Source organism: Egretta garzetta, unplaced genomic scaffold (assembly GCF_000687185.1).
Source record: "Egretta garzetta isolate BGI_Z169 unplaced genomic scaffold, ASM68718v1 scaffold179, whole genome shotgun sequence".
Classification (NCBI taxonomy): Eukaryota; Metazoa; Chordata; class Aves; order Pelecaniformes; family Ardeidae; genus Egretta; species Egretta garzetta.
Genome location: NW_009270001.1, coordinates 1,608,351 through 1,620,366, shown reverse-complemented (window position 1 = coordinate 1,620,366; position 12,016 = coordinate 1,608,351). Strand labels below are relative to the sequence as shown.

At 41.6% G+C, this 12,016-nt stretch overlaps 1 protein-coding gene across 4 annotated transcripts in view; it reads right to left on the bottom strand.

Moving 5' to 3' along the window:
* The window catches only part of SMAD2 (SMAD family member 2), a 53,299-nt gene that overhangs the window by 25,537 nt on the left and 15,746 nt on the right, over positions 1 to 12,016 (bottom strand). For 2 of the 4 annotated variants that reach the window (XM_035903083.1, XM_035903082.1), the window contains exon 3: positions 337 to 396. The exons of 1 other annotated variant lie outside the window; for it this stretch is intronic. In XM_035903083.1, the coding sequence (XP_035758976.1) occupies positions 337 to 396 (60 nt within the window). Of the gene's footprint in view, positions 1 to 336; positions 397 to 4,085; positions 4,223 to 5,259; positions 5,550 to 12,016 lie in introns of those variants that run through there. One more of the 4 variants, XM_035903084.1, reaches the window with a different exon arrangement.

Here is a 12,016-nt window from a genome sequence, read left to right as displayed (position 1 = left end):
AAAAAAAAAAAAAAAAAAAAAAAAAGACTATCATGTGGACCCACAAGCTCTGAGGACGTGGATGTTTGTACTTTAAGATGGCATTCTTGAAATGATAACTTGGAATTCCTACACTGCTTTTATTTGTTACACCATTATATCCAATAAAGGTTTTCTGATTGCTGTATTATTTTGCAGTTTCTCACAGTATCTTCAGAAATGTAAATACAGCACTTCAACTGAAATAGAAGTCTGCAAGGTTGAAATTTCCATAGCTGAAAGTACCATGTTCATTACATGTCTGAGCAAACTCGTGTTTAAAATAAGTTATCTGTATTTCATCTGAAAATGTCACACCTGAAAATGTCTTCGGACTTTCTGACAAAAGCTTTCCAGAGAACAGAAGACCACCACCTCCTGAAAGAAATAAAGGATCAAAACTCTATTATTGGAGTAAAGAAAGCGTAACCAGGAACACACGCTCCAAAGATGTCCATTTAGGAAAAGAATCAGGGCTCCGGGTCACTAGTGGGATGTTGCACCACATCGCGTAGCAGGCAGCTATGAAGCAAGTATGTTCAGCAACTCAGTCTAGCTGAGAAATCACCATCTGTCCTCCGCTCTCATTATGCCATGCCTATGAAAACAGTTGATCAAGCAATTCCTTTTTAATATTTAAATTACCCCTGAAATGCTCCAACTGAAGAGACAGATGACTAGCACGGTCTTCCAGACCGGGAACAATGTCAAGCCGTTAAATACCTTGCTTTTACTTACAAGTTACATAAGGAATGAACAACCTAACAGATTCATCTCAATGTCATTTCACACCACATGTGGTTACTTTTTCTTTTTTTGTATTAGTAAGCAATATCGTGCAGTGGGTTAAGATGACACCCAATGCAATTTCACAGATTAACATTCTGTATCATCCTTAACAGACCTCAGAAGTATCAAAGGACCAAGTATCTTATAGGAAGATGGATCCATCGCAACAGTGGCTGACCTATCCACAACAAATCCGTTTGTTAACAACAGAGAGAAATCTCATGAAAGATCACACTTTCAAAAGACATAAACAGAGCTCAGCATACACATTTCAGGACTAGCACCAGACAGACATTAAAAAATGACCTTTATCTCAAGCTCTCTAACCACTGTTAGTCATAGTAGGTACAGTGAAAGCTCTTCCCACAAGCTAACAGGTACAGCTACCAAGGGCTAAGTCAAATAATTTTTCCAAGTAGTCCGTCATCCTCCAAGTGGGTGAGCGGCTGATGCTACCGCATGAGTGGGCTGGTTTGCAACTGATGGACAGCTGAAAAGAGAAGTGACATTTTGATTAACCTTCTCAAACTAGTGGGTATTTGGGGTAGTGAGGGGGAGGGATTAGCTCTGCAAGACATTTATCTTTTCCACGTCCCTTGAAAAGTATGCTAACTTGGCAAAAAGATTCCTCTTAGAACAGAAGTTACAGGATCTTTTAATACCTCATTTCAAACTGAAGCTGCCTCTGGACAGCTTCCCCTATGAATTACGTGCCCACCTCCAGAAACCCAGGAAGAAAAATGAACACAGGATACTTCATGTAAAATGCCCGAAGCACGGAAGCTGCTACCCCCAGAACAACCCCTGTTGCAGCTCAAGCCACGTATACCCAGCAAGGAGGAGGAAAAAAAAAAAAAAAAAAAAAAAAAAAAATCAGTGAAACACGAGAATACATTGAACTTGATCCATGTCCAAACAAGAGACTACGTCTAAAGATGAGGGATATGAAAATTCAAAGAAACATTAACTACTATACAACTATGGTACGCATTGTTTCCTGTAAGATATTTCAAATTAAGTTAAGGTTTGAGCCATAGAGGAAGCTTCCCCAAACAACGTATTGAGGAAGAGAACTGAATGGTACTTCGGCTGTGACTGTTTTATCATTTTGAGAAATATGTAAATACAAAAATTAAGTCATACAATGATGTTACCATCAGTCACAAAAATATGCACATTTTATGAAAAATATTAAAGAACATTCACAACTAGCAAGGAAGCCATAAAAAGGCTGGGAGAGTTTATGTTCAGATACAAGAAAGCTTTATTTTTAAAATGACCTTAGTGTGTTTGCTGAGATATTACATTGCCTTATGTGCTTGGCAAAGACAAAATCAAGAAAGCAACTTAATAGCCAAGACACCTAACTACAGGTCTCTGCTCTCCTCAGGCCCAGAACAGAATACAGGGCCCCACATTAGATACTGTTGACAGAAAATCTGAGCGTGCAGGGGCACCCCTACAATAAGAATCAAAATCTATTTCCTGAGCTTCGCTGCCTAGAGCTAGACAGAAAGGAAGTGTTAAGATCACGGCAAGCCCCGATGTCTTTAGCATCTTCTCATGATGCACATCCAAGACGAAGACGATGCCCGCAAGTACTCTTGCCTCACATGCAATTGCTTTAACAGTTCAAGCACTTTCACAGGACATCCAACAGTTTCTTTTCCTCACTCCACCTAACGGAAGTTGACCCTGATCTACCACCACCTGCCCTCTGCTGAGGTGGCAGTCACCCTGCTCTCTCTGCCCTAGAGTTTCATAGGCTTGAGGAACATCAAAATTCAAGTAAATAGTTACGTGGCTTCTTGCTGCAAGGAGAGCTGCTTAAATCCTTCTTGGAATGTCTGTGGTTATCGGTCAGAACGTTGAAGGGTTCCCACATGATGAACACACACACTGACACGGGGCTCCAGTAAAAATGTCTTCCTATCATTGAGCAGACTATTACAGCATTTTTAAAATGGCTGCCACCAATGCAGCTTGCAGCAGGCACAATCACTTTACTAGGCCTGTTCTCCTGCTGTATTTATTTAATTGAGACATACCGGGGACAGCAAAACACTGATTTTCAATTCCTAAATGTGCTTAGATGAGGTATCAATCTGCAAGGCAGGTACACAGGACATATGCAGAATGTTAGACACTCAAAATTTAAATACAAAGGAACTAAAAACGTATTTTCATTCTTTGTGGAATTCATTAGAATGGACATACCTGAATTCCTCCCTTAATACAGCCCTTACGTTTATATTCAAGTCTCTCCCCCCTATAACATAAGGGAAGATTTATTACAGAAAGATGTGAAGGCCTATCAGTAGGCTTGGGTGGTTGGATGCTGCGCTGCTGTAAGCTTACGCAAACCACAGCAAGGTTCAGAAGTGGTTCTTGGAAAATGCAGTTAGAGTCCCTGACATTAGTATTTCATCCGTCTCTTCTCCCAAGAAACAAGCAATAGGACGAGAGGAAACGGCCTCAAGTTGCACCAGGGAAGGTTTAGGTTGGGCACTGGAAAAAATTTCTTCCCCAAAAGGGCTGTCAAGCCCTGAAAAGGGCTGCCCAGGGAAGGGGTCGAGTCCCCATCCCTGGAGGGATTTAAAAGCCAGGCAAACCTTAGAGACATGGTTTAGTGGTGGAGAGGTATTGTTGGGCTTGATGATCTTAAAGGTCTTTTCCAACCAAATGATTCTATGATTCAGTTTTCTACTAAATAAAAAAAGACTTCTTCAACAAAACACCCGAGAGTCAAACAGCATTTCAAACACAACTTCCCATGCCACAAAGCTGAAAGATTCCACATTCTGTGTTCAAAGTTTCAAAACTACCGCATGAGTTAATTTTTTTTTTTCAAGTACCAACAGAGGAACTTGACTTCAAGCCTTCCACAAAAGTAAGAGGAAGTGAAGACCAGTTCTGGGCTGTAACTCACCAATTCAACTAAACAGTAACTTTGAAATTCTGCATTTAAGCAAAACTCAGAGATTGCTTCTTTTGCATCAGGCTTCTCTCTATCCAGTAACTAAGAAAAGATAACCCAAGCATCCAAAGAAATGGTCAGTTTACCTACAATTACAGGCAAACACTCCAAATGAAAGCTTTCAGTTCCTGACCTATTGAAACTTGCCTGTACGTTTCAGAATAAAAAGCCACAATTTGGGGGATCTTTTCTGAACAAATGCTGAAGTCAGATTACTGCGCAGCACTTGTCCAAGGGGATTTCCCCAATCTCATTGTTCTTCTGCCAATTTTGAAGCATATGCAGCGAGATGTGAACTTACTCCAGCTCCCAATTGTTCTCTTGTATCCTGCCGGTCTGCTTCAAACAATGCAGCATGACAGAAGCCAACGAAAGCTGTTCATGGTGATACTACGGCATTGTATACTGTGAATTTTAGAAGTTTTCCACCAATCAGCACTGCAACCAAGTCAGAGTAAGTGAGCAGAAACAAGTAGTAAACAAGACATGGGAAATTACTTTTATTAAATTAGCAGGTGTAGATTACAGGCAGGATTAAATCAGTAGGGAACCCATTAACTAGCTATTTGTGTTCAAAGCTGCAGCAGTAAAAGAGCTGCAGTATGTTGTTTATCCTATAAATTCTTCCTAGACTAACAGCCTGAGCTACACAATTGGGAAGTTTTTCCTGTAAAATTGCTCTGGTTGTCATAAAACATTTACAGTAGTAAAAACAGCGCTCAGGTGTTTTGCTACAGTACCAAGAAAGCTAAATTGGCTGACTTCTACAAAAGAAGAATATAATGAGAAGAAGAATCTTCATCACACCGAATAGTTGGCCTGATATAAAGACAAGAATTACCATGGTAAGCCAGGGAATAGTTTAGTATTGACTTGGGCTTACTAAAGCTCCCATTCCTTTATTAGAGAAAAAAAAAAAAAAATACTATTTATGAGATAATTTGGGGCTCAATATTGACAATAAAGCACAGTCAAAACTATTTTTCTTGAGTGACCAATATGTCATCTTAACAGTAGCATGAAGTGTCAGATTATTCTTCCTAATTAGAGCTTTGTAGCAGGATGCACTGAGCAGGTTAAGCCGCTAAAGTAGCTATTTTTCATTTGCTTAAAATTCAGCAGCCCCAGCATCAGTTGTTATCCTGCCAAACAATTAATGGCATATAAAACCAAGCAAGCTTTAACAGTTATTTTTGATCCTGAGTCCTCTTGCTTCTTACCATTAAAGCAATCCTAATGAGGAGCAACAGTAACTTGAAGCGAAAAAACTTCCACAAATTCCAACAAGTTTTCACCCCAAAATTTGCTTGCCATATCACTGATGCTCCAGTGGGAACAATGCCTTAAACTCACACTCCCTAACCAAATAATTCAGCTTATACCAGGGAGGCGGCATTTTTATTACATGCCTTACAAAAATTCATCTCAATTTATAGACTGAAAAATGACAGCAAGTTAAAAACTTGTAAGGTTACCTGGGAAAAAAGCAGCAGAGGCCAGAATCCACATCCCCCGAGGCTTTATCCAGTGCTCTTGTTAGTATACAACATAGTCTCCAAAATTCAACACTTTTTCCTCCTGACTCGAGAGGCAAGCTCCTTTGAACTAGACAGCATTTTGCTATTGAGTAAGTATCTTGCACATTTGTATTTTTACATGTTGACCTACCTCAAATGACATGCCAATACTTTCTGCTTGGCACACCAACTCTGTAACAAATGATGTGGGTAAGTCACATGGCTTCCTGAATTGCACGAGCTTAAAACTGGCAGCCCTAAGTTTCTTTGTTTAATACGCTAAGACTTCCTTTTTCAGGATGACATCAATATTATAAGATGCTGTAACCTGAACTATGTCTACACTAAAGCTTAACCTTCATTACAGCAATTCAGTCCTCAACATCAGACACAGCTGTGCAGCAAACCAAGTTAACAGTTATGTTTTAGTATTTTTAATAAAACCTCACTCAATTACATTTGAACACAACCACTACTCTTTAATTTCAAGCAATACTGCATTAGAAGGCTAGAAAACTTAAGTTTTCCAATTCTTCTCCTAAAGAATGACTTACCTACACTAGAGTAAGGCCCCAACTGCTGTAAAACAGCTGTAACAGTGTCTTACTGATGCACATATATTCTTCTGTACACAGATATCAGGAATTGGGTCTTGTTGCTGAAGTGGCCATTCAAGTAGGAAATGTTGGTAGAGGAAAAACATGCTATTAGAAAATAAAGCATTACTTTATGCTCATATTAATCCTGTATCCTACCCTACATATCAAATACACTGATGCTATGAATCAAACAGGAGAAAGCAAACATAATTTATTTTGAGGCCGTAATTTTTAAGGTAGTTTTGTAGTTCAAGGAAATGCGTAAGAGTAGATTTCAAACAGATGCAGGTAGTGTCACCAACACTGTTCTACTGATGGCTTACCTCAAGTTTAGAAATTAAATTTCATAGACACTTGAAATCAAACTCAACATGATTTTTTATTTCCCTTTATATATCCATGCAGCATCTAAAGGTGTTCTGCAACCTGGAATTTAAGCATGACATTTTTTACATATATAATTAGGGCCAGCATCCTTCTGTCTACAACACCACCATCCTGAACATTTGGAAACCAAGAAGGATTGGAACCATTTATCTTTGGGCAGGAGATGGCCTTGGACAACTAGGTGCCAGCTTCTGCCACTCCAGCTCTGAGAAAGACCCCCAAGGAAGTTAATGCGATCTCTCAAAGCACTCTCGTTCTCTCTGCACAATACAGCGCTACAGAACATGGACCAGTTGACAGTAGTCATCATAAAGTTACAGAAAGAAACCCTCAACACAGATTAGAAGACACTGCAAAACATCAGAAAAAGACCCCCCCCAAGTCAACTGCTTTATACTCGCCACTTCCAGCAACAACAAACTGTTTCTCTGTGGGATCATCTCTTCACATTTTGTGTTCAGGCTATGCAGGTGGACTCTACTCATGCTGCAAGCAGCTGCCCGGCTGTTCGCTAGGCCTGACATTCGGGCTGCACAACACTATTTACTAAGAGGAAGTCAGGAGGCTACACAACAAGCTATTGGAGGGGTACGTACACGCGGGGCAAACTCCGAGATGAAGAGATGTCACACGCAACAGCAATCCACTGCAAAGCACAGCATCGTCCTGTCCTTACGGCCCCACGGAAGCTAGGCCTGGCATGACACGCTTAGAAAGCACCAAGAACTGGTATGGTAGAGAATGTAGAGGCAACATTCAAGTCCCACCATAATTACAGAACTGAGAAGAGCAAGGGCAGTTTGATCCTCCTGCTCTACCCTTCCAGTGAGTACATCCAAAGTCTTCACAGCACCAGCTATCACAAGGAAGACCAGAGGATTTTGAAGCTAATCTTGGCCAACACTCCCCAATATCTCAGCCATCTCCTGCTATACTTCCAGGAAAGATCTCTTCAGCTTTGTTCTAAAGCATTATTTTTATTGAAATTCCAAGAAGAGAAAAGCAGAGGGGGCTCTGCTTCATCCTCAATAATGCTGTCATGAGAAAAAGGAGTCAGCTTATCAACAAACAAGCACGCTCCTCCTGTAATCTCAGCAATAAAAACGGTGCCTTAGTGTATTCTAATGTACTCTCATAAATACCTATACTTATTTTAGAAAGCTTAAGATGTTCAACTATAGTCGTCAAACATTTCTAGAATCAATTTACATTTAAGGGAATGCATCCAGACTGAAATATGGTATAAGATTGAAAGCTTATGGGTAAGAATCAGAGACAGAGGCAGCAGAGGGAACCTTGTGGTTGGTGTCTACTGCAGGCCACCCGATCAAGGGGAGCCTGTCAACAAAACCTTCTCGCTCCAGCTCCAGGAGGCATCACGCTCAACAGGCTGTCAACCTGCTGGGGGACTTCAACCACCCCAACATCGTCTGGAAAAGTAGCACAGTGAGCTGTAGGCAATCCAGGAGACTCCTGGAGAGCACCAAGGATAACTTCTTAAGGAAGGTAATAGATAGCTCTACCACAGGGGATGCGATACCAGACCTGCTGGTCACCAACGTGAGTGAGTTAATCAGCGACATCAAGACTGGAGGCTTGGCCTGGATCATGCACTGGTGGAATCTGCAGTCCTGAGGGAGATGGGTCAGGTGAAGAGTAAAGTCAGGACCCTGAATTTTAGGAAGACTAATTCCTTGAACAGATGGAAGTTTGCTAATAGGACCCACTGGGGAACTGCCCTCAAGAGACAAGGGAACAGAACAGAGCTGGCGGATCTTTAAGGACTCTTTCCATAGAGCACAAGATCTCTCGATCCCCAGGTGTAAGAAATCAGGCAAGGAGGGGAAGAAGCCAGCATGGCTGAGTAGAGAGATGCTGGTCAAACTAAAGGTCAAGAAGGAACTGCACAGGCAGTGGAAGCAGGGACAAGGATCCTGAGAAGAGTATAGAGATGCTGCTTGGTTGTGTAGGGATGGGGTCAGGATGGCCAAAGCACAGACGGAGCTGAACTTGGCAAGGAATGCAACAAATAATTAAGAAGGGTTTCTGCAGGTATGTCAGCCAGAAAAGGAAGGCCAAGAAAGCATACACCCCCTGATGAACACAACTAGAAGACTGGTAACAACAGATGAGGAGAAGGCTGAGGTACTCAACAACAACTTTGCCTCAGTCTTCACCGGCAACCTCTCTTCCCACACCTCCTGAGCAGAGGGACCGCAAGGCAGGGACTGGGGGAGCAAAGTCCCTCCCACTGTAAGAGAAGATCAGGTTCGTGACCACCTGAGGAACCTGAACATACATAAGTCTACGGGACCTGATGAGATGCATCCCAGAGTCCTCAGGGAACTGGCTGATGTAGTTGCCAAGCCACTCTCCATGATATTTGAAAGTCATGGCAGTTGGGTAAAGTCCGTGGGGACTGGAAAAAGGGAAAAATTGCACTCATTATTAAAAAGGGTAGAAAGGAGGACCCTGGGAACTACTGACCTGTCAGCCTCACCTCTGTACCTGGGAAGATCATGGAACAGATCCTCCTAGAAGCTATGCTAGGGTATATGGAGGCCAGGGAGGTAATTTGAGACAGCCAGCATGGCTTCACCAAGGCCAAGTCCTGCCTGACCAACCTAATGGTCTTCTATGATGGAGTGACATCATCAGTGGACTTCAGGTTGGATGAGGCTCTGAGCAACCTGATGGAGTTAAAGATGTCCTTGCTCATTGCAGGGGGGGCGTTGGGCTAGATGACCTCTAAAGGTCCCTTCCAACCCAAACCATTCTGTGATTCTATACGGTTTGAGTATATTCTTCATACATAGCAGTTCTCAACTTGCGAGCTGTGATTAAGAATCAGTGTCCATCCCCAACTTGAACAGTGAATTATCCCAGCTCTGCTACAAACTGACGGTGCCAAGTTCTGTTTCTGGGAAAACAGACTTCACCTCTGCCTGGATAGCAATGTTATTTTAGGATCTACTGTGCCAACCCAACTGCCTGCCGTTGTCCTCTTAGCTAAGTCGCTCATAGCTTAGCAGCAGATGTTGAGCACTCTCCTAAAACAGTTTCCAGAGGAACCTTCCCCCTGCCCCCAGTGTTAATTGCTGAAATCGCCCATCTCCTATGGCTTTAACCCGAGAAGGAAGAAAGGAATTTCTGTATTGCTATCCTCTGAAGTAACCTATTTTGGGCAAAGATCTTAAAGCTTGAAAACAAGCTATTCAAGAAGCCACATTAGCTTGACAACTCCACTCTACAGGTGATCAAAAGCACCCCTAAAACTAGGTTACTGCACACAGCTATGTGATCACTTTCCTGACAAATATTCCCAAGGAATTAAAAGAAAAAATTCGCTAACTGGTAGCACAGGTGATACTCAAGAAGAACTGTGCCCTTTACACCTAAATTAGAAATTACTGAGTTACGTGAAGAAAAAAAGCATAAAAATCTCATCATTTTAAAAGATCTGTTTGCTCTAAAACAGCAGTTCCAAGCCAGTTGTCTCATCTTTCAATAGTTCTCTTCTTTGCCTAGTTTACTTCTGCAGCTAACTCGCTAGTGCTGATCAAAGCGTCTACAAAGAAGTTCCATGTATGGAGGCTCGTGTTAACTAATAAAGCAGCCAGCCTTCAGAAAACCATATTAATATGTGCTGTAAGCTATGCCTAGGCTGCTTATCTTATCCACAGTACTAGCTCATGGCAAGGAATGAAGAAAGGCCTGCAGGACAGGCAAGTGAAGGAATAACACTAGCGTAATGGAAAAATTCAGTTTCTTTAGAGAATTTTGACCATGTCAGATGGTCTTTCCTTAACGTGTTTGATGAATTTTCACCAGGTTCTGTGGTTTTAAGTATCTGAATCCTTGTAGAATACATCAGAAATACAACAAAATTAAGATGTATTGGATTTATTTCCTAGACACTGTAAGCAAATATAAGAGCAGCCAAGCGTCAACAGCGTTAACTCACTTTAACATCAAGAACAACCTTTTGCCTCAGAAGTCACATGGAAAATAAACTCCTGGATATGTAGATTTTTGCTTCACAAAAAAAGAAAAAACACCCAAACATTACAGCCTTCAGAAGTGGTCAATATATACGACTACATTTTTACTTTCTTACGGAAAAAATATTAAAACGGTATTCTGAACACAATGCTTAAATACCACCACCGCGCTCTTTCCTCAGGAGAATCAGGGTGTGATTGGTTCCATGACAGCAGGTTAAAAAAGTTACCAACCTTCACTATTGGCTGAAGTGTAAGATACACAACAGGTATGGCTTTAAAATACTACTAACTTCATCGTAATAAGCTCTAAGAAACAGCAGTGTTAGTGAAATTGGTCAGTAAGGAGCTCCTAATTTCATGGCCAACCAACTACTTCACTTGCGACTGTCTGCTTCGCATTCCCAACACTCCCTCACAATTTTCCATATTCCCAAAACCATTGCATAGTTTCTTCTTTGCCTCTGGATGGTACAAAAATGCAGAAATCATTTAATATTCGAAGCAGAAGCCAGGTACTTCAGAAGTCTAATTGTTGACTGTAAAGTCCACAAATCAGCTACGTGCTTCAAAAAACCCAGCAGGATTTGAGCCCCTCTCACACTTTCTCTCTCCCAAGTCAGAACTGGGCGACTGCAGAAAACGAAGCAAAAAATAAGCTTCTGAAAATCAAGAAACATAGCACAGGGATTGGACTAGATGATCTCCCAAAGTCCCTTCCAACCCTTGCGATTCTGTGATACCATCCTCACATTAAGCAAGACAGAAGGCACGTGTGAGAGTACATTTTCTACATACCTATTGAACTGTTAAGCAAGAAAAAAAACCAAACATTTTTCAGATAATACCTTCTAAAACTGTAAATGGCACAGCAGGCTGGAAAGGAAGGGTTTGACAGGAGTATTAGAACGTTCTCTCTGTGCTGGAAGCAACTGCTGCATTTCACCTAAGACTCTAAAGCACTTGCATAGTACTAGCACCCCAGCAAAGAACCTGAGATTTAAGGAAGCTGGTCTTAAAACCTTACTTCAGCCAGCAATCTGTCAGATCACTTTTCATCAGCATTCAACATGGCTTCACTTTTGCGCTGTAGTTTCCTCTAACCCAAAGCAGCAATAAAATTTGCCTCCTCTGCAGGAACTCAGGACCTCCCATTGAAGCTAAGATTCAAGTGTTAAGTAATGTTCCACAAATAGTTATTACATCAGCTTGATTTTGATACTGTAATGTAACTACTACTATTAACGTCAACAAAAATGTTATCATTTCAAAAAGAAAGTTTGTGAAGTTATCAATCAGGAAGTTGTCTGACACTGTATCAAACCCTTCCACAGTACTGAGATGAGTACACAAGCATCTGGAAGGAAAAAAAATAGAGGTATGCTGTTATAGATGCATCTTTTAGCTGCCCCCTTCCTCCCAACTACAAATAGTCTTTGCCAGGGCATGCATGAACCCTATATTCCCGATGCAAAGCTAAATGAGTGAAAGCTAGAGGTGCTGAGGCTGATGGAAGGCACCTATCTCTTCATCCTCCTGCAAATACTGGAAGAAAAAAAGGTGCAGTTATGAGTGATCTCATATGCCTCAGTTCAGCATCGCATCGTGCAGATGGTGTCAGTGGTAGAACAGGGAAACTGCCAGCAATGAGATGAGATACAGCGGTGCTCTGCGGGTTCAGCAACGGGCAAGCGAAAGCACAGTGCGAGATGGAGACTTCTGGGGAAG